This window comes from Schizosaccharomyces osmophilus, chromosome 1, assembly GCF_027921745.1.
Source record: "Schizosaccharomyces osmophilus chromosome 1, complete sequence".
NCBI classification, from domain to species: Eukaryota; Fungi; Ascomycota; class Schizosaccharomycetes; order Schizosaccharomycetales; family Schizosaccharomycetaceae; genus Schizosaccharomyces; species Schizosaccharomyces osmophilus.
In genome coordinates, this window is record NC_079238.1 from 503,730 (window position 1) to 524,596 (window position 20,867).

At 39.7% G+C, this 20,867-nt stretch overlaps 9 protein-coding genes across 9 annotated transcripts; 3 read left to right on the forward strand and 6 right to left on the reverse strand.

The window, feature by feature from the left end:
• Nucleotides 1-730: 730 nt before the first annotated feature.
• amt3 (plasma membrane ammonium transmembrane transporter Amt3) lies at nt 731-2,302 on the forward strand (the record flags this gene model as incomplete). The annotated part of the gene is made up of 1 exon (XM_056179026.1): nt 731-2,302. One exon carries the CDS (start codon nt 731-733, stop codon nt 2,300-2,302), a length of 1,572 nt encoding a protein of 523 aa, XP_056036959.1.
• Nucleotides 2,303-2,757: 455 nt separating this feature from the next.
• SOMG_00231 (dehydrogenase) lies at nt 2,758-3,804 on the reverse strand (the record flags this gene model as incomplete). Its single annotated transcript, XM_056179027.1, has 1 exon — nt 2,758-3,804. One exon carries the CDS (start codon nt 3,802-3,804, stop codon nt 2,758-2,760), a length of 1,047 nt encoding a protein of 348 aa, XP_056036960.1.
• Nucleotides 3,805-4,364: 560 nt separating this feature from the next.
• SOMG_00232 (flavonol reductase/cinnamoyl-CoA reductase family) lies at nt 4,365-5,387 on the reverse strand (the record flags this gene model as incomplete). Its single annotated transcript, XM_056179028.1, has 1 exon — nt 4,365-5,387. One exon carries the CDS (start codon nt 5,385-5,387, stop codon nt 4,365-4,367), a length of 1,023 nt encoding a protein of 340 aa, XP_056036958.1.
• A 1,600-nt stretch (nt 5,388-6,987) lies between these two features.
• dhd1 (D-xylose 1-dehydrogenase (NADP+)) lies at nt 6,988-8,100 on the forward strand (the record flags this gene model as incomplete). Its single annotated transcript, XM_056179029.1, has 1 exon — nt 6,988-8,100. One exon carries the CDS (start codon nt 6,988-6,990, stop codon nt 8,098-8,100), a length of 1,113 nt encoding a protein of 370 aa, XP_056036963.1.
• Nucleotides 8,101-8,276: 176 nt separating this feature from the next.
• Nucleotides 8,277-11,516, reverse strand: ams1 (Class II alpha-mannosidase, subtype C, Ams1; the record flags this gene model as incomplete). Its single annotated transcript, XM_056179030.1, has 1 exon — nt 8,277-11,516. The coding sequence occupies one exon, from the start codon at nt 11,514-11,516 to the stop codon at nt 8,277-8,279; it is 3,240 nt and encodes a 1,079-aa protein (XP_056036964.1).
• Nucleotides 11,517-13,106: 1,590 nt separating this feature from the next.
• Nucleotides 13,107-13,259, forward strand: SOMG_00236 (uncharacterized protein; the record flags this gene model as incomplete). Its single annotated transcript, XM_056179031.1, has 1 exon — nt 13,107-13,259. The coding sequence occupies one exon, from the start codon at nt 13,107-13,109 to the stop codon at nt 13,257-13,259; it is 153 nt and encodes a 50-aa protein (XP_056035452.1).
• Nucleotides 13,260-13,752: 493 nt separating this feature from the next.
• SOMG_00237 (phosphoglycerate mutase/6-phosphofructo-2-kinase family) lies at nt 13,753-14,421 on the reverse strand (the record flags this gene model as incomplete). The annotated part of the gene is made up of 1 exon (XM_056179032.1): nt 13,753-14,421. One exon carries the CDS (start codon nt 14,419-14,421, stop codon nt 13,753-13,755), a length of 669 nt encoding a protein of 222 aa, XP_056035454.1.
• A 536-nt stretch (nt 14,422-14,957) lies between these two features.
• On the reverse strand, nt 14,958-16,007 carry SOMG_00238 (NADP-dependent oxidoreductase, implicated in cellular detoxification; the record flags this gene model as incomplete). Its single annotated transcript, XM_056179033.1, has 1 exon — nt 14,958-16,007. The coding sequence occupies one exon, from the start codon at nt 16,005-16,007 to the stop codon at nt 14,958-14,960; it is 1,050 nt and encodes a 349-aa protein (XP_056035455.1).
• A 646-nt stretch (nt 16,008-16,653) lies between these two features.
• Nucleotides 16,654-20,466, reverse strand: pdr1 (ABC transmembrane transporter Pdr1; the record flags this gene model as incomplete). Its single annotated transcript, XM_056179034.1, has 1 exon — nt 16,654-20,466. One exon carries the CDS (start codon nt 20,464-20,466, stop codon nt 16,654-16,656), a length of 3,813 nt encoding a protein of 1,270 aa, XP_056035456.1.
• Nucleotides 20,467-20,867: the final 401 nt, after the last annotated feature.

Genomic DNA, 20,867 nt, shown 5'->3' on the forward strand with positions numbered 1-20,867 from the left:
TATACTTACGAGACTTGTTTTTCTGCCTTTGTCCTGAACCGTACCTGCCTCTTTATATACCTTTGGGCTCTTGGACCCTTAGACCCTTGGACTCTTGCAATCTCCCCTCGTACTATCAGCATCTGAGCAGTCTGTGGTTATCATGCGAAATCATATCTAAGGTTCGATGCATATACTATCTTGACCACTACATTTATCTTTTCATGAACCTTTTCTTCAACGTTCGTTATCGCTATGCTTTAATTGGGTTACCATTGCTTCGCCATGGCGAAGGATGGATTTAGGTTGATAAAACCCGAAGTGCGATAAACAAGGGTATCTGATGGAAACATTTCATCATGGATGCAAGGCTCAATACAAACAGTGACGGAGCTTGGAAAAGTTCTGTTCCATTATTGGGTTGTTTTGAAGGGTTTTCTATTCCATTGCAATTTGATGGTCTTTTGGTACTTTAATAAGTGACTTATGTCGAATAAAGGAATTGATAGTTTGTTTTGTTTTAGTAGAGATAAACGAGAAGTACGAAAACGAACTATATATACATGCATATGTAGAATTGAAAGGATTTCCAAAAGTGAAACGAAACAAAAAAGGAATCGGAAAAGGAAAAACGAATCAATTAGTAGGGAAGAACGAAAATCAAAGAATTGATAAAAAAAAGACGTACCCCCCTTTAGCGACACCAAACTCAAAGCACAAAGCACAAAGCACAAACCAACATTTACTCAATATGAACCCTCCATGGAACTCGTCAACTGCTTCTGGTTCTCCTTTCTTGTTGTTTCGCCGAAATGCCAACTCTAGCATGACCGAGGCAAACGATCTCATGGCAAATACTTACTCGCCAGCCGATATGGCCTATGTCTTGCTTTGCTGTGTGGTCGTCTTTCTCGTCACCCCCGGTATCGCCCTCTTCTACGCCGGTATGACCCGGAAACGCTCTGCGCTTTCCATTCTCACCCAATCCTTCCTCGTCACTGCGGTCATCTTAGTTCAATGGTACCTTTTCGGCTACTCGCTGGCCGTGGCTCCTGGCTCTTCTTTTTATGGATCCCTTTCTCTTGGCGGCTTACACAATGTTTGGTTCGACCCTTACATCCCCGGTTCCACCATTCCTGCCATCGTCTACTTTCCCTTTGGCGGCCTTTTCGCCGTCACCACTGCCCAACTTTTGATCGGCGCCATGGCCGAGCGAGGCCGTCTTGTTCCCTCGCTTGTCATCGCCTTTTTGTACATTACCTTCGTTTACTGTCCTCAAGCATATTGGACATGGTCCTCCAAGGGTTGGCTTTTCACCATGGGTGCCTTGGACTTTGCCGGTGGTGGTCCCGTCCATATTTCTTCTGGGTTTGCTGCTCTCGCTTACTCATTCGTTTTGGGTCGCCGTCATGAACCTTCGTTTTCCGAAGACTCTACCAATTCCATTGACGGCGAATTTTCTTCTCAACACGTCGTCCAAGAAGACCCTTCTTCCCAATCTTGGATTTCCTCCACCATCGTCCCGTGGGGTTCTGTCCGATGGAAGGATTCTCTCGGCCGCGGCCATATTCCCAATTTTCCTGCCCATAATCCCACCATGGCCTACATCGGTGTCGTCTTCATTTGGTGTTCTTGGCTCACTTTTAATTCCGGAACCCTTCTTGCCATCAATCTTCGCACCGCTTACATTTTCGCAAACACCCTGATTTCCTCCAGCTTTGCTTGCGTCACCTGGACCGTTGTGGACTATATTCGCTATCGAAAGATATCCGTCCTTGGCGTTTCTGAAGGAGCCATTGCTGGCTTGGTTGGCATCACGCCTGGCTGTGGTCATGTTTATCCTTGGGGTGCCGCTGTGGCAGGTATTTTCACCGCCATTGTCTGTAACCTCCTCCACGATATTGGTAATTGGCTTGGCATTGATGAAACTCTTCGCGTCTTCAATTTACATGGAATCGGTGGTATTATGGGCTCCATTGTCTTGGGTGTTGTTGCCCATCCAAACGTCGCTGCTTCCGACGGTGCCACTGTTATCAAAGGCGGTTGGATCGTTCATCATTGGAAGCAAATGGGCTACCAGTTTGCCTCGTTTACCTCCGTTGCTGTCTGGTCCTTTGTCGTCACTGCGGTCATTTGCCTGCTTGTCGACATGATCCCTGGATTGCAAATTCGGTGTACCCCCCAGGAAGAAGAACAGGGCATGGACTTTGTTGACTTAGTTGAACAAATTGATGAGAAAGCAGGCCCCTCGACCATCCGTGTCATTCAAGCGCAAGAGGTGCAGGAGTCCATGGATACTTCTGTTACTAGCAAGAAACAATGATGTTTGTCGTAAATTTTCGACCCTTATAGATGTAAAATGTTTGTCATACTATTCTCGTTTTTTTTTATTGTTTTTGCTTCTATGTAATCAATCGCACTATTATCAGCAATGTTTACATAGGTAATTTATTTTCTTCTAAGCTCCAACAATGGCAACTCCATTGTCGTATCTGGTTTGTTTAAGTTTTCTTTTATATCTCATGCCAATTTACAAATACAAAACTACGTTCCTCATTACTTGCATGTCTGTAAATAAAAAAAAAAAAAAAGAATCCTGTCTTTTTGAATTTTATTGTTTATTATTTATACCCCTCAAGTCTCAATGTATGAGAGGAAGAAACAAAAAGAAAGAAAAGAAGAAAAGAAAGAGTTTTTCGTCTTTCGCAAAATTGATTCGACAAAAGCCTTTTCTGAGACGAAATTAATATTAACAAAATTATATATCATCAATTTGCTCTAAACATTAATGACAAACTTTACAGCACTGTGGTTTCCAGACGAAAACTCTCTTAAAGCATCAGGAATCACTTCTAATCCACCTTTAAACTCTCTAATGGAATTAGCGACTATTATGCCTTTCTCCAGTAATGTCGGCAGTACCTCAAAAAGCTTAGTTGTATGTTCATAATCTTCATTATTGCCTTGCACTGTTTCACCATAAAAATCAAACTTCTCATTAAACAAGGAAAAACTAAATGCGGTAATGATGTCGACTGCTTCTTCACGAGGGTTCTCTGGAGGCCCCAATACAGTAATAAGTTTCGCAGCTTTTGCTTCTAGGCTAAATGCCATGATACACTTCGTAATAGTTTGTGGAAGACTGATGGCGTCAAAGCCAAAGAATACAGAATCATCCGTAGCTTGCTTGATTTTCTCAACCACCTGGCAATCATGATAGTCAAAAACGAAGGAGGCTCCGAGTTTCTTTATTTTTTCAGCATTTTTGTCAGAACAAATCGCGACGACATCACAACCTCCTAATTTTGCCAATTGAACAGCATATTGGCCAACGGCCGAAGAGGCGCCCCAGACCAAGAACCATTTCCTTCGTGACGGATTGGCAGAGCCATCGGGTCGAGGCAATGGTAATCCAATTCGTTGATGGATTCCTTGGGAAGCAGTGGTGAGGGCACAAGGAAGTGTACAAGCCTCTAAAGATGATATGCTATCCGGAACAAGGTAAACGAGTTTGGCATCCGCACAAACGTATTCAGCCCAAGCGGATCCCGAAATCGAGAAAAACCCAGGCACCCAACCTGCAACTCTAGCACCCATGTACTTGGAGGCATCCACTCCCTCTCCAACTTCTTCTACAATTGCCACAAAGTCGGTTCCGCCGATTGCGCCCTTCGGAATCGGTACATTGTAAGCTATTTTCCAATCAATCGGATTCAGCCCAATATGTAAAACACGACCCAACAAATGTCCTTTGGTCAGGGTTGGTTTTTCTGCATTTGTAACGTACTCTATTCCTTGTTCTCCATCTGCAACCACTGCCTTCATACTGTTGTCCAATTCAGTAAAAAATCACAAGGCACTTTTGCTCGTAATCCAAAAAGGTGATCTGTACCTAAAACAAAACAATGTTATGTAAAAAGAAATATATATTTTTTAAATGTGTTATATATAAACTAGAGATTTGGCTGCTTACTTTAGCCCATAGAAGTATGCGCTTAAGGATGGTAAGGTGTGGAAGTAAGCTGTCTACTTTAACAGCGGGGAAATACGTTTTTTTAAGCGAAGGAATCGCATAACGTAGTATGATATCAGAAGAACAATACAAAAACATATGGATGGAATTTCATTTTCTTTTCTTCTATTATGGAAATCATTCTCTTTTTACCTTTATTGTTAGTGTTTGGTCTATGACTTTAATTGTAAGAATTTGAGCGGTTTTGGTTTAATGGGTATATCAATACAAAAAAGAATTCACATTCATATAGTCTGAAAACAAAAAGGTATATCATTGGCGAAATATAGATTTAATGGCATAATCAAAATCATACACAAAACAAATGAGAGCGTTCTGCGAGTCTTCAAGAGATACGCAATTCATAGCGAGTTTACTTGGCTTGAGAAAATTCCTTAGCACGCTCCCAAAGCTTAGCGGCAGTGTCAATGTAAGTTTGCTCTTCAGAGTAGTACTTCATACCGAGAGATTTGGAGAGAGAGTTATCTATAGTATAGTGCTTGCTGTTAAAGGGAACCTCCGAAGGCTCGGAAATGAGATCTTTCTTCTCGGGGAATTGCTTGAGGAAAACATTGCTCATGGTGTTGGTGAAGAAGGAACCTTGAGAGACAAGCAAACGACCGTTGCTCAATTCAGAGCGTTTGAGAGCCACAACGTGAGCATCGGCAATGTCACGAACATCAACTTCGAGATGTTGCGTAGAAGGTTGAAGCTTGGAGCCATTGATGACATTCCAGAGTATTTGGTTTGAGGTGTTCAAAGAGTCCATACTGTTCATGGGATGAATGGGAGGACCAAAGACGTAGGGAGGGTTGACAGCGGCAATGTCGAAGTGAGGTTGCTTTTCCTTGACAAAGTTATGAGCAGCCTTTTCAGCGAAAACTTTAGAGGCGCAATAGGCGACGATACCATTGTCGGTCTTGACAGCCTCCTCATAGGTAATAGGGTTCCAGTCCTTCTCAGTATAGGTATAGCCGTTGTAGGGATCCTTGGTGAAATCGCCGACAGCAGCAAAGGAAGAAGTGATGACAACACGCTTGACCTTGGGTTCGGTCACGGCCGCTTCCAAGGCACTAAGGGTACCTTGGACAGCGGGATCCAAGAGTTGAGCCTTGTTGTCAGTAATGTTTGTAACGATGAAAGGGGAAGCTATATGACAAATATAGTCACAGTCCTTGACGACATCCTTGAAGGCATTGGGTTCCATAACGTCTTTGACGATTACAAATTCGATTTTGCCCTTGAGCTCGGGGTTCAAACGGACAAGCTCGTTTGCCTTCTCCATGCTACGGACGGTACCACGTACACGGTAGCCCTGCTTGAGTAAAGAGACAGCGACATGAGCTCCAATGAAGCCGGTAACACCGGTAACTAAAACCAATTGTTGGTCTGACATTTTTTTTCTACTATAGATTTCAATCACAACCAAAAAGGGCCTGATTACTCACCAAAATTAAATTCAAAACAAGTAGCTTGTATGAATGAAAGGAATCTGCTGACTTGGAATATATACTTATATATACTTTAAAGACTCATCCAATATTAGTCATTCTTCCAGTCAATAGGAAAAAAAAAATTACGTCACCGTCGTTTTCGGGCGAGACAAATTTCACATTTCCACGAAAGGAGAGAGACTGTGTGTGTTCTGGTGTCTTAAGTGGAACTAAAGTGGGTCCGTTCGCATCGGACCGGTAAAAATTTTCGGCCTCGTATAATTCTGGTTCTTTCTCGAATACTTCCACCAACGTATCATACTAAAGAGGTTTATACGATGCCGTAGTTGGGTTGATGTTTCGTAGTTGAGGTTATACTTGGGACTTGGAAAGGAGGGTTGAAGACTGTGTGAAGGATGCCATTTGCTAGATAGTAGAAGACTTGTGTGGATCGTCTAGGTTGTTGACGAGAGCCATTCCGGAAATGGGTTACTTGCTGGGATCCAAAAGCGAGTGTTCCGGCCGATTCCCTTAATCATCTGAAATCTAGTCGATGGTAGCCTTCTCTCGGACGATTTCCAATGATCCATTGAGTTCTTGAACGTCAGAGGAAACGTTTTCCGATAGCCTGAATGGAGGAAAAAGTCACTCTAAGACGGCCGTCCTCGAGTTGTCGGTTTCGCAGCAATTTCGTTTTGGAATGCTAATGGTTATCTCTGAAAAGGGGAATTCCTTTTCAGTCAATCCTCTGTCTTTCTGCTTTTGTAAATAAACAACAAACAAAATGTTTGTTGTTTATTTACAAATGAGATCACCCGCGTGTCTCCACATAGTGGATCAAACTAATGGTCATACAGTTTGTGGTAGCGAAACCGGTTTTGATATATTTATATTTACAAACAAAACTTGCAGCTCGAAATCGACTCGAAATCGTGTCGTGGACTTTTGAAACCAGAGAAAAGACAAATGTGTTTTATGAAGGAAACGACAATGCAACGAATCCAACAGGAAGAGGAGTTGAACAATAAGTGATTCATGAAAATCGATTACAATGTCTCAGCAAAAACAATTGAAAGCCGAATTTACTGCTTTCAATCATTTCATCTCGTGATACTATTCTGCCAAGCAGGGAGTCATATCTTATAACGCTTTTTTCGTACAAAAAAGGACTACAATGAATCATTTCAACCCATGAATAAAAAGTGAAATCGATCGATAAACATACGGCGTTTCCATCCTACCAAAAGCCATCCTGCTTCTTTTCCATCAAAGCAACGCAATTGAATTTTGATTATTCTCTAGAAAGTAAAGAAATTTGAGATCTGTTATAACTTCTTTTTCAAAGGAAATCATTTCAACTTGTTCTTGTAGAATTTCTATCCAACGAATCTCTGACGTATATCTTTACAGGCCTTTTCATAGTGTAAATTTACAGATTCACATTAAACATACGCTTTTTATACTGCAAATACCAAGTATTTCTCTTAATTACGCTCTTTTTTGTTCTATTAATTCTCTTCTCCGACATTTCTTGTTTTCTTCAAGAAATCTTTCTCTTGTACCATGGCAATTGGTAAAACCTCTACAAACGTTCCTGTCTTGCGCTGGGGATTCCTTGGTGCTGGCAATATTGCTACTGATTTTGCAAATGATTTGATAAAAGCCCCCCAATACCACAAGCACCAGCATGCGCTTGTTGCAGTTGCTACTCAAAACAGCCGAGAAAGAGCCGCTGCTTTTGCTGAAAGGTACAAGAATGAAAATTCTTCTCCTAAAGCATACGGATCTTATGAAGAATTACTTCAGGATAACAACGTTGATATTGTCTACATTAGCAATCACCATCCTCAACACTATGGTACCGTCAAGCTAGCTTTGCATGCTGGAAAAGGTGTCTTGTGTGAGAAACCTTTGACGATTAACTATCCTGAATCCCTGGAATTGGTAAAGTTAGCTCGCGAGAAAAAGGTGTTCTTTGCCGAAGGTTTCTGGATTCGCTTTTTCCCTATCGTGAAAAAAGCACAGCAACTATTACACGAAGAGCGTGTCTGCGGAAAAAATCTTCGACTCTTTATTGACTTTTGTCAAGACTCTAAGTTTCGCGAGCTACCCAAGGACTCTAGAATGCTCAATGTCTCTTTAGGTGCTGGTGTGCTTCTTGACATGGGTGTATATCCTTTGACCTGGTCTCAGGTCCTCTTGTTCGACGATCCCATAAACCAAAAAAATGATCCTACAGTTTCTTCCAACGCTCTCACATTCACTGATCACAATGGCGATGTCGGCGATTATTCCACTGCTGTCACTTTGGTATTTCCAAAGTCTCAAGCTATTGCCGTCTTATGTACTTCCATGGATCGTGATCCTGTAACTCAAGACTTTTTGCGTATCGATGGAGACAGTGGAGCTCAGTTGATTATTTCTGGTAAATGTTTTCGCCCTCAAATACTGACCCTAAAAAGGCCAGATGGGAAATCGGAGACTATGGATTTTTCCTTCGATGCCACAGGATTCTTTTATGAGCAAGATGCAGTTTTTGAATATATTATGAATGACCTTAATGAAGCTTCTGAAATTCCTCATGCAGAGACTCTTCGAATGATGCGCTTAACGGACCAAATCCGTCATCAATTGAAGATTTCCTACCCTGCCGACATTCAGTTTACCACGAATTGATGCATAACAAACGATTGCATTCTCGCCTTTACCCAGAAGGAATCTTATTCTGTTTTAATAAAATTAAAAGATATCTACTGAATTGATTTAAAGTATCTTAGTATTACAAAACTGATCATGCATCGATTTCTTGTAAACAATAAATAGTCATTAATTATTCTTATTCGCTTAATCATTTATAAACTCATCTTAAAAGATGCTATTTCAAAGGCTTTCATTTCAATCTGCAAATGGTATCCATCTTCATCTTTTTGTAAATTGACTTGCGCTATATCCTCTTCCAAAATGTTACACTTGGTAGCGCTCTTAACTTCACAGCTTTTTAATGTCAATCTGCATCTTGACTTGCCTCCCAGGGACTCGTAAAGACGAAGAATTATCGCGTTCTCGTCCTCAGCTTTCTTGATGTTGCTAACTATTATGTTTTCATCACCTTCCACTCGAACAAAATCTAAAGCTTCCATGTTTGTCTGTATAGAGTTTTTGTTGACGAATCTAAAGAGACTATTAAGCTTGTAAGCAGCTCGCACTACGTTAGGCCCAAGTGCACCTTTGTGAGGCAAGATTGAATAGCGGAAGTAATGCTTGCCCATGTCCGCATGAGCATCTGGTTGTTTTGGAGACCTTAACAATGAGAGTCGCATTAAGTTTCCATGCGTAGAGAATCCATACTTGCAATCATTCAATATTGAGACACCATAATTGTGCTCGGAATAATCTGCAAACTTGTGATGGCACACTTCAAATTTCGCAACGTCCCAGGATGTGTTATAATGCGTCGGTCTGTGTGTGACACCAAATTGAGTCTCGTAGCTAACATAATCTGCATGGATGTCCACGGGAAATTCAACCTTTAAGAATTTGTAGTCTTCATTCCAGTCGACCTCACAGGCAAAATCTACGCTTAATGCGTCAGCATCATTGTTGTAGCCTGAGAGAGAAATGACCGTTTTGATGCAACTTTTTTCGCTTATAGGAGTTTCAACAAGTATTGATGCTTTAGCAGGTCCCTGTTCATAGACTTGTGCTTTCCCTTCTGTGAGGATCTTGTACTTATCGAGAGAATAAATCTCGGTGTCCCAAGCTGGAAAGCTCAATGGGGTATCCTGGAAGATCACATACTGGTTGGCACCAGTTTTGTTAATTCCGGATTTCAAATCCAAAACTTCTCTGTCATTATTAAAATCATGAATGCTCGTAATTAAACCAGCTTTGGAAATCCGAACTAAAAGCTTATCTGTGCGAAGTACTAAGCAACCGTTCGACTCATAGGCTCGGGCTGGATGCTTAACATGATTTTCGGAACGTACCAAAATACTTGGGTTATCAACTGATTCATAAAAGGGCAGCGGAGTAGTTTGCGCACTTTCGTCCACGACACCTCCCACGTTCCAAGGTAAGGTGGTTAGAAGGTAATCAGGTAAGATAGTATGGTTTGTGATTTGTCTGAATCCTAACTGATCTAATACGGTTTTGATCAAACGTTCCGATGATTGGAAAACGTTGTGCATCATGGGTATTGCGTCGTTATAAACCATTTCAATACAGGATCCAGGAAGAACATCGTGAAATTGACATAACAAAGTTGTTTTCCATAGCTCATTGATTTCTTGGACGGGATATTTGAATCCAGGAATGCGAGCAAAAGCTAACGTTGCAAAATATTCCAAATCGTGGAGTGAAAATTCTGCTTTTCTCATGGCCGATTTAATTTCTGACTGTGTTGTATAAGTTCCTCGGTGGAATTCAAGATACAATTCGCCAACCCACGACGGTAGTTTTTCTGCATTACTCGTACGTTTGAATACTCCATCAAAAAAGTCATCAACCGAATTTCCAAGCTTGACGTCAGGTAATTCTCCCACTGTATTAGCTACTCCCTTGCATCGGCGAAGCTTTTCAAGCATTTCAGGTGTAGGTCCACCACCTCCGTCACCAATTCCAAATACCAGTAGACCTGCTTGATCATTCTCCAAGTTTTTGTGTTGAGAAACTGAATTCATTATGTCGGAAACATTAGTGTCTGCCGTGTAAGTATCCGCAGGTGGCATATGACACAGGACTTGAGATCCATCTAGTGCAACCCAGTTAAAGGTATTATGAGGGAAAGAATTAATGTTACTCCAAGAAAGCTTTTGTGTCAAGAACCTGTCCATTCCTGCAAGACGACAAATTTGTGGTATTTGACTGGAATAGCCAAATGTGTCGGGCAACCAGAAAGTGTCGCAGCGCACATCGAATTCATCTTTAAAGAAACGTTGGCCAAAAAGAAATTGACGAATAAGAGATTCACCACAAGGAAGGTTCGTATCATGTTCTACCCAACTTCCACCGACCGGCAAGAACTGCCGGGTCTTTACGTGTTTTTTCAGTCTTTCGTAAGTTTCCGGATGATCTTGTTTTAACCATTCGTACTGCTGAGCTTGGGAGCAGACAAAACGATATTCTGGGTATCTATCCAGCAAATCTAATTGCGTGGTCCAAGACCTCACAATTTTGCGCCTTGTCTCTGCAAAAGGCCAAAGCCAGGCTGTATCAATATGACAGTGGCCTACTGCGTATACTTTTGTTTGGTTGGGATTTGTTTCCGTAACGTGTTCAGAATCGATATTCTCTCCAAGGTAAAGCTTTGCAAGGGATCTACAATGCTCAATAGTGGAAGCGTCTTCAGGGTGAAATGCATTCATTATTTCATGACATAATTGCCTTGCTCTGAACTTTTGCCAAGACTTTGATGGGAATTCCTTGGCACTTTGCTGTATTATCATGAAATCACAGCGCAAAGCTCGAGCTGGCAGATTAGGAACCATCAGATCTGCCTTTCTCAACATGAAATGCCGGTTGGGATCAGGTGGAGCAATTTGGTCTGAACCTCCACAACCAAACATTCCATTGCAGGCCATTTCAATATAAAATATATGGACATTGTGATCCTTCTGCCAACTTTTAGGAAGGATGTATTCGGTTCTTTCAGAGCTGCTGAACGCTTGGACTGGTTGATAATCTTCCGAGTAGACCAAGCCTTCGTTACCACAATCCCAGTCGAATATGACTTCCTTATAATCTGACCAGGCATCGGGAATGCGAATTTCGACTTGGACCCAAAAGGTAGACCAACTGGGACCGAATGCATCCCCCTTGTAGGCAACTTGTTCAAAATTTACTTTTCCAATGATTTCACGAACGCTAGGTCGTTTTAGATCAGGAACGGGATAGACTCGTAAATTCACATATCCCTTTGTAGTGTCTTTTTCCACATCTTTAATAGAGTTGTCAATGCGGTGTATATCATATAACTGAGGAAGATTGAACTTTTTGTATTCTCCTTCGGAAAGGAATTGATCAAGATGGTTTTCGTAAATGGAGTCGACCTGCTTTGCAACGGGTGTATTGTTGTACACTGGATAACAACTCATACTTCAGGCTTTCTTTTGAAAAATAAATAATAGAGTGCCAAGTGATCGAAAAATAATCGAGTTGTAAGGCGGAAAAATTACACTAGGATTCAATCAGCACTGTAGAAGTTCAATTGTGGGAGGATAAAAGCAAGAGAAGTGTTTTCTTAATCAATTGTATTTATAATGGACTGCATGTATTTGAATGTATTGTGAATTTGGTTTAATATAGCCTTTGGAACGAGGAATTCATCCTTTAAATCAACCACGTAAATAATCGTCATCGGTAGGTTTTTATCTTGGGGCTGCGTTATTTATCAGGTAGAAAGGTCCTTGATGATGGTGAAATAAACATTAGAAAATTACTTCTATGAAATTCTTTCCTTAGAAACCAACTTTGCTGATCTGATAACGTTTGAATTTCAAAGTATGCATCAAGTATCAAGAGTAGACTTGGTCCATTTGCCGTCTTGCTCTAGTACTATTGCATAGAGTGTACAATTTCAAATTCTTTTTGGTAAATTAGATATGAGTAAGGTTGAACCGATCGAGTCTTGCATGGACAAGTAAACAAAATCTCGTTAAGTCGTCATCACCAAATCAAAGGCTCTTTGGAATAAAGTTTTAGTGTGTTTTCAATAGATTAGATTCTCGTGTATTTGTAGAGCATATTTGAAGGAAATTTTCAGTAAAATTGGTGCCTTCCATAGTAGACGTTGATGGCTTAACTAAACACTTACCTGAGGCCTTCAAGAAAAAAGAGGTATTGCAAATGAAGGCATTTTAGGGAAACATTTTTTTAAGTTTTTTGTATGTCCATTCATTTATATGAATGTAAACGATGAAAACTGTACTTGTGAAGAAAATAAATCTTTGTTATTCAGATCGATTCCATTCCGAACTCAAAGGTTCCTAGAACAGAGAGGATGTCGTTTATGTTTTAATTCTTAAATTAAGATGGTTTTCTGTGTTTTCCATTTATTCCCTTTCGAAAGTTATGTCACTTGGGAAGTAACGCACCTGATGCGCATTGTCAGAGTTTCATATTTTTGACGACTCCCTCTAAAAATCATGAGCTTCAAAAACTTCGTATTGGAAAACTTGGAAATCAAATAATCTACCATTTTCATGATCTTTTCGCTGTACCGGATTTTTGAATTCTCTGCACATACTTATGCCACAAAGGGTATGTATCGTTTGTGAATTTATAATTTAACTATGCAGAAAAAATAAGGATTTTGTTGGATTTGAACTCCAAGTTGCTTTTCGCTACGATCTTTTATCTTTTTACATACGTTTGTGAGTCACAAAAAGGGTTGCATTGTGAGTATTCAAAAAATACTGTTCTTTTAAAAGGATTCCTATTCATTTTTGACTTTGCTATTGTTTGAGATCCGATGACGAACATTCTTTGACGTTTTGTACAATGGAACGCTTTGTCTGAGAAGAATTGAATTGAAACAAAGAGAGCCGGGACAGCTAAGAATGTTACTTTCACACATTATATAAATAAGAGTTTTTTGAATGGAATTCCCCATCCAAAATTGGATTTTCTGTCTCAAAACTTGTTTTCACTATTTGACCAAAACAACTTTTTAGATCATCTGCAATATGGATTCTATGAAAAGCAACACCAACACATCTAGCTCTTCTCTTGTGAACAATGCTCCCTCTAAGCCTACTGTCACTACCAGTGGAGCTCAATGGTATCAACCCAAACCTCCTGGAATGTGGTATGTGGAACTTATACCTTTGCTTAACTAAGCTTGAGAAGAACGGTAAACTAACCTTTAACTTTTTTAGTGTTATTTCTTGATACTTCTTTGAACTTTTTTTTTTGATGATTCGATTTGGTTCTATGATTTGAGGTTTTGCTAGTTGGCAATTGCACAATGTTTCCAGGCATCCCATTCCAATTCCATATCGACAACGATTCAATTGTTTTGCTTTCGTAATATTTATGATATTTATATTAATACTATTGTTATTTTCCAAGGTTTTTTTCATACAAAGTAATGCATACTTACCTTTTACAGACCTTACTATACAGTAGTAGTAATTGTCGTTGTTTTATTAGTAGTTGCATCATATAGGGTATTATCATTATTAAAAAAAAATATCCTTAACTAGGTTTATTAAAATCATACAGAGTTCATTGGGATCATCATAAAATCATTGAGAGTGAATGAAGTCCTAGGGACTTGGGACTTGGGACCAAAACAATTATAAAGATGAATGTTTCCTAGAGCTGCTGTATCTACTTCTCTTCAAGTGGAGTAAATCTCCAAGTCTTGTCGCTGTAGTAATGAAAAGTGTAGCCCCCATGCTGGCAAGCACTAAACGAATTCTTGTCCTTAGGTGTAGCATTCAAAGTTTCTCCGGGCTTTTGGAAACCGCAGAAGAGACGGATACAGACACCATGGGTTACGACTGCAAATGATTTTTGAGGCACCTTTGCAAAATATTCAGCCAACTGCTCTGTCTTTTTCACACTGGTCTCAAAGTCAGCTTTGTGGATTCCTTCCTTTTTGGGGTACAGCTTGTCTTCATAGCAGGCTGAAAAGTCGTATCTAGGAAATTGCTGTTCCAATTCCGCAACAGGTGTTCCAACGTTACATTCCCAATCTCCGCAATCCTGCAAAGTGGGAAGGATTTTTACGGGAAGATGATCTTCAAATATGTAATCTTGGAAAGCAATTGTCATTGTTTCAAGAGCCCGGCGTAAAGGAGAGCAGAATATAATTTCTATAGGAAGTTTTGCATCTCGAAGCTGAACTCGAGCCTGTTCAGCTTGCTTAATACCTTCCTTATTCAACATGGGATCGTGATCTCGATGTACACCCTCCTCATCGGTCTTGTGGTCCACAAGTCCATGACGTAAAAAGTAAATAGTCTTCTTGTCGTCCTGTCTAGTAGCAAAAGCCATTTTTTCAAAACTTGATGTTTTTAACCCTGGTACTTTGGAGGTTTGCTTTCTTCTGTATATGACATCTCGTGTTATTTATACTGTACTTATGAAGTCAAGATCCATAATGCTTGGAATTTCCATGACAGTACATTTACGTGTACTCGAAGTGATGTGAATATGCAGTAAGGTGGTTACATTTTCCATCTTGTGTAAAACCAATATGGCAAAAAGCTCCATCCAGCGGTTTCGAAACTACACTGTTTATTGCATTCTATCACTTAGAAGAAGTGTTACTATTTTTGTTCTTTATTTCGGTTCAGTTTCAATGTATAGTCATGGATTCTTTCTTTAGGAAAACACAAAAGCGCTGTTTGAAACCATACTAACGAATTTTTCATTATTCACTAAGAGACTATAGGAAAGACACTCTTCTACGGTAGTCAACATAAACGTATGAAAATCATGAAAAATATGTATTATTCATAAAGAACAGAAAATATTCAATGAGCCGTGATCCAACAAAAGGAGAGATAATATTGTAAATTTATGTAAATTTACTCATCGGCAATCTTGGAAAGTGCCTTGCCAAAGTTGTTTCCTTGAAGGACAGCAAGCAAGCCTTCAGGAACAGAACCCAAACCCATGTAAACATCATACTTGTATTTGAGCTTTCCTTCGGCAATCAGTTTGGGCATTTCACGGAAGTATTCCTCTTGGTAGAGAGGCAACAAGTTGAAGACAATGAAGCCTTCGATCTTAATACTCTTGGTAAGGAGTTGGGGATAATTCTTCAAACCATAAGGATTGGGGTTGTTGTATTGACTGATGCAACCGCAAAAAATGATACGAGCGTGGAAGTTTGCGTTTAAGAGCACGGCGTCCATTGTTTCGCCTCCGACATTCTCAAAGTAAATGTCGATGCCCTTAGGACAGACACGAGGAAGAGCGTCATGGACATTTTCCTTTTTATAGTTAAAAACTGCATCATATCCAATGTCCTTCAAATGGGCGAGTTTCTCATCCGATCCAGCACTTCCTACAACGTACAAGCCCATAGATTTCGCCAATTGACCCACCACTTGACCAACAGCACCAGATGCTGCAGAGACGTAAATGGTCTCACCTGCCTTGGGTTGTCCAATATGCTTGAGTCCAACATATGCGGTTTGACTGGGCATTCCCAAAGCACCCACGAAGGTCATCAAAGGCAAATTGTATTCGTTATTGATAGTTTTGACCATGCCCATAGCCTGTTTAGGCACAAGTGTATACTCTTCCCAACCGCTCAAGAAAACGACATGGGAACCCGTCTTGTGTTCTGGAACTGCAGACTTGACAACTTCAGCAAGCGTTAAGTTTGGAATCGCTTGTCCTAATTCCAAGGATGGCAAATAACTCTTGTACTTAGGATTTTGCATGCGAATACGGATGTAGGGATCGATAGAAGTGTAAATGTTTCTCAAAAGTAAAGGATGCTCTTCATCAACCTTGACAGCTTCCAAATTGTAAGGACGTTCTTCCAAACCGAAGTGTTCTCCAATTTTGGGATATCCTTCAGTAGGATCAATATACTTCTTTAAAACAATAGCGTTATTCGAACTCATACTACTAACAATAAACCAAAACTGGTATTCTTCTCTGCGACTTTAGAGTAGAGCAACAGCTTCCTTTTTATACCGACGTAAACTGCCATTAGTAATACATATCATATATCGTCATTAGTAATACAACTTTCCATTCTCTCTGAAGAAGTCGATCGAAAGATTTTTTTTAGGCACTAACCGAAGCTTATTACACTAAAAATGAAACGTACTGTCGGTAAATAAAGAAGGAAATACACAAATAAAAATAAAAAAAGGAAATGAAATGAAATGAAAAAGGATATTAATGAAACGATTGTTACTAAAAATTGTTTGTCTCTTTCAATGGTTTGTACGCAAAGGGTGTGAACGATCAAAACTTTCAAATGTAAACTTACTAGGTTTCTTACTTTTTACGTGCAAAGATTGTCTCCATTCCATAATTGGTCAGTTTATTAATTTTATGTGTCTTAGATATCTTCAAAAATGAAAGCAAAAAAAAAAAAAAAAAAAAAAGGTCGTTATGAACATTCAGCTCTGTTTTGCAAGGACCAATGATCCTTTCTAGGTCATTATTCCGAATTTATCTCTTTTTTTAGAGCTCTACATTTTTCATGCATATACAGGATCACAATTGCTAACGCAAGACAGCACAAGAAACTATGTCATTTCAGCTTTCTTTCTTTTCTAACTGTTTGCTTTTCTTCCGAGTACGAGCGACTCGTTTCCGAAGGATTGTACTAAGGAGTATATGAATGGGTAATCTTCGAATAATCTCATATATAAGGATCGCAAAGCCAAGATTAAAGGCAGCATATCCTATAAGGATACCAAAGTTTCTCCATCGATGATGATAACTATACCCAAAATTGGCTAGAACCTCATCTGCGACTGTGTATGGACAAAACTCACAGCTTGTGATAGCTTCCGGGTTATAAACAGCGCCAGCACCGGATGAATTTATATAATCCATAAAATATTGTCCACAGGTAAATCCTGAAGGGGGGTCAACCATGTATAATTCACCACGTTCACAGACAATTGGTACATTATGCAAGTTGTTTCCAGTCATCCCTTCAAGGAAGTATTTATATGGACTAAGGGCGTTCATCCATTTCCAAAAGCCTATAAGCTGACTAGGTAATTGAACCATGCCATTAAAATACTGTACAAACACGAAAGCAGTACCGCTCAGTAGGGACGCAGTACCAACACTTGGAGAAATGGTGGCAATGCCAATACCAAACGTCGTATAGTACAGAGCAAAAGCCATCATGATCAACCAAGCGTAACCACCGTAAAAAGGCGTATTGTGACCACTCAAATAATAACCGCTTGGGTAGTACCAGCATAAGAAAAACAGTGTTCCAAAACTACAATTTATGACAGCTTCCGTGATGAAAAAAGCAAAAATAAAAGCAGGGCGGCTATAAGTTGCAGAGTTTTCTTCCTGGTACTCGTAAACATCACGTAAATAAATAAATTTTGGTATCAGCCCGTTAACAAAAGAAGTAGAAGCAATCGTTAACATATAGGCAGAAAACATTTTGTTCTGTGTTCTCTGCACTCCATTTCCTTGTTTATAGAACGCAAATCCAATAAGTAACCCAGCCAAAATATTGAACAATAACCGACTAATCAGAAGTGTAGGGTCCCTCCAATAAAGAGTGAAATTCCGCTTCATAATCTTGAATGTTTGGTAGGACGCGCTACTCAAAAACTCCTCTTCAGAACGTACCTCTTCATCACTTATTGTGCTGCTCCTTAAATGGTCGAGTTCTGAGATAAGGTGCTTATGTGCGTCCGTCGATTCCCAAGCAGCTCCATAATCTATTTCTTCCCCTTCGTTTCTGTAATATAGACATCTTATTGCATAGTCAGCAGGATCTTTGTCACTATTTTCGTCATTTCCATGAAGTTTCTTGAAATACTTTGTCACTGTTTGAGCATAATTGCCTATGTCACCAAGGTAAGCGGTCCGACCGTAGCCATCAAGAACCATTATTGAATGAAATAAATTAAGAAGTCGCGAGCTAGGTTGTGAAGTCGAACACATAATCGACAGGCCTGCATTTGCTAGTTTTCGAAGCGTAGCCATAAGCATCCAAGCGGATTGACTATCAAGTCCTGACACGGGTTCATCCAGAAGAAGAGCAGATCCCGGCCTTGCAACTAACTCAATTCCGATTACTGTCAGCCTTTTGTGATATAAGGATAAGCCTCCACCTATGTCGCCAACAATGAATTTAGCAACATCATATAGACCCAAAAAATCAATAACCTTGTCTACATACTCATAGCGCTCGGACATGGATACCCCACCACTTTGACGAAGCGAAGCATGTAGTCGAAGGGTTTCTCGTACAGTATACTGAGGAATAAACATTAAATGGTTCGGCACGTAGCCAATCCTTTTCCGTAAATATTTTGGATTTTTTATCCCATTTAAAGTCACTTCTCCTTCAACAATTCCCGATACACCACGTTGCGACAGTGTTTTAAGAAATACAGATTTACCTGACTTATTTTCACCAATCAATGCCATTAATTGTCCAGGCTTAATGAAACCATTGAGATTTTTCAATACAGTTTTCTGTACTCCTCCTTCTAAAATGAAAAAGGATAGGTTCTTCCAGCATAGCGACAATTCGTCCGTCGTTTTTAAAGACGTGGAGACGTCCATTGACCTATGGATTTTTTGTTCTTTATTCTGTTTCAATAATTCTTCATTAGTATTATTCGCCCATGAACTTTGAATAGTTGTGTATAATTTTCTCATCTGAAACTCAGGAATGGCAAAAGGCGTCTTATCATATACAATAAAATTGGCTATCAAAAGAGACAGCAGCAAAATAAAAAGCGAAAACCCAAGAATTATACCACAATTCCTCCATAAAAAGGAGCTTTTATATTGAAAAACGGTATTCAAGTAAGTGATGCCTATGATATGAGGAATTCCAGCTACACTAGACGGAGAAGGGCATATATTGTTCAGAAGAGAGAAACGTAAATTTGGTATTATCGCCGAACAATTGAATACTCTGTTTTTGAACTCATTCAACATGACAGATTCATACCCATACTGAATAGGATTCGCATAACTAAGCCATCGGAACCACCATCCAATATAAGAAATTGGCATTACAGAACCGCAAAATGAAATAAAATAGATAGCGGCAAGGCCACCTATAAAAGCTGCGATTTCTGCACTTTGGGAGAGTAAAGCGACGAATCGAAAAATTGATGCCATACAATAAGTAATTAGAATGGTAAACAGAAAAAAGGTAAAGAAAGCACCAGCATTGACTCGAAAACCAACTAAGAAGTAAACAATTATATCAAACATCCCAACAAATATCAAGCGAAGAGGGAATTCCACTATGGTCGAGCCAAATAAAGTTGCCGATGGTTGATATAAGCATTGGATTTGATGTTTGGCAAACAAAGATTTTTTCATAAATATAATGTCTACCTCAGACATTGTTTGAATAGCGGTAAATATAATTGCAGCTGAGAGAACGCTAGCTCGAGAATAAAGCGTTCCGGATGAATCTTGAATTTGATAAAAAATAGAACCAAGCATAAACCCTTGAAATATATAAGAAAAAATAAAAGTTAAGTGAAAAGAATAATCGTGGAGATAATGGAAGTATGTCACTTTAGCAAAAGCCCATACTTGTAGTCTGTAAGGAACGACAGAGGGGATTCGATTGAAGAAGCGCTTCCACTTGACAATAGGCGTATTGGAAGAATCCTTTGTGTGAAAAGCCGAAACATCACTATGGTGTTCCGTATACTGATCGATTGCTGATATTAGATGCGCATAATCCTTGCTTTGAAGCCAGCATTGACGGAATTCAGCAGGGTTAGATGGTATAAAGCCTTTGTGATTTTTATTAACAACTCGAAGCTCTGGATAGAACAATGAAGTGACAAATTCACCAATAGTACTGTGACTTTGCGGAATGAAACCAAGACCTAAAAAGTAGTCTTTCACGCGGGAAGAGGGACCGTAAAAGATTTGTTCACCTTCATATAAAACAGTTACCATATCAAACATTCGAAGGATTTTATCGGACAACTGATTGGAAACCGCAGTCAAGGTCATTCCAAAGACATGGGAGATAATTTTAATTCTTGAAAGAATGTGCGCAGCAGTCACCGAATCGAATTCACGCAGAGTATTGTCCCAGCATTGAAATAACGGTCGTGCACACATCGTTTCTGCGATATTGATGCGTTTCTGTTCACCTCCACTTATAACTTTGAAAATTCGACGATTATAAAATGAATTCAGTTCAAACGCATCGCATATAATTTCACAAATCCTTTTAATTGTTTCCTCACGAGAGACATCATAATGTTTCACGTCAGGAAGGCGACAGGCGCAAACAAACTCCAACAAACGGCGTACACTGATGGTTGCAAATGATAAATGGTCATCATCGTGATAACTTAGATCGGTTTTATATTGACTATGCATTGTGCGATAATCCAAGCCGCTATAATTAAGCGTTCCTTCCAACATTTCATTCTTCTCGATTACTCCACTCAAAACTTTGAGCAAATTATGAGACCCTGATCCTTCATGACCAATTACTAACAAAAAGGCACCTGGGTCTAATACAGCGTCAAATTCCTTTATCAAGGGAACCGTATTACGTTTAGGCTTTCTGGAAAACAAAACATTCAAGGGATACATCAATTGATCCAGAAGAGAAGTGATCGTGAGACGTTCATTATATTTCCCAAAGACTTTAAATCCTCGTGCGCAAAATCCAGTAACTCGATCACGAATCCCAAACCCCTCCAGTGTGTCTGCATACTCTCGAATCCTTTTTTCAAACTCTCGCGCTGAATCTGCATCTTCACTTACGGGTCCTG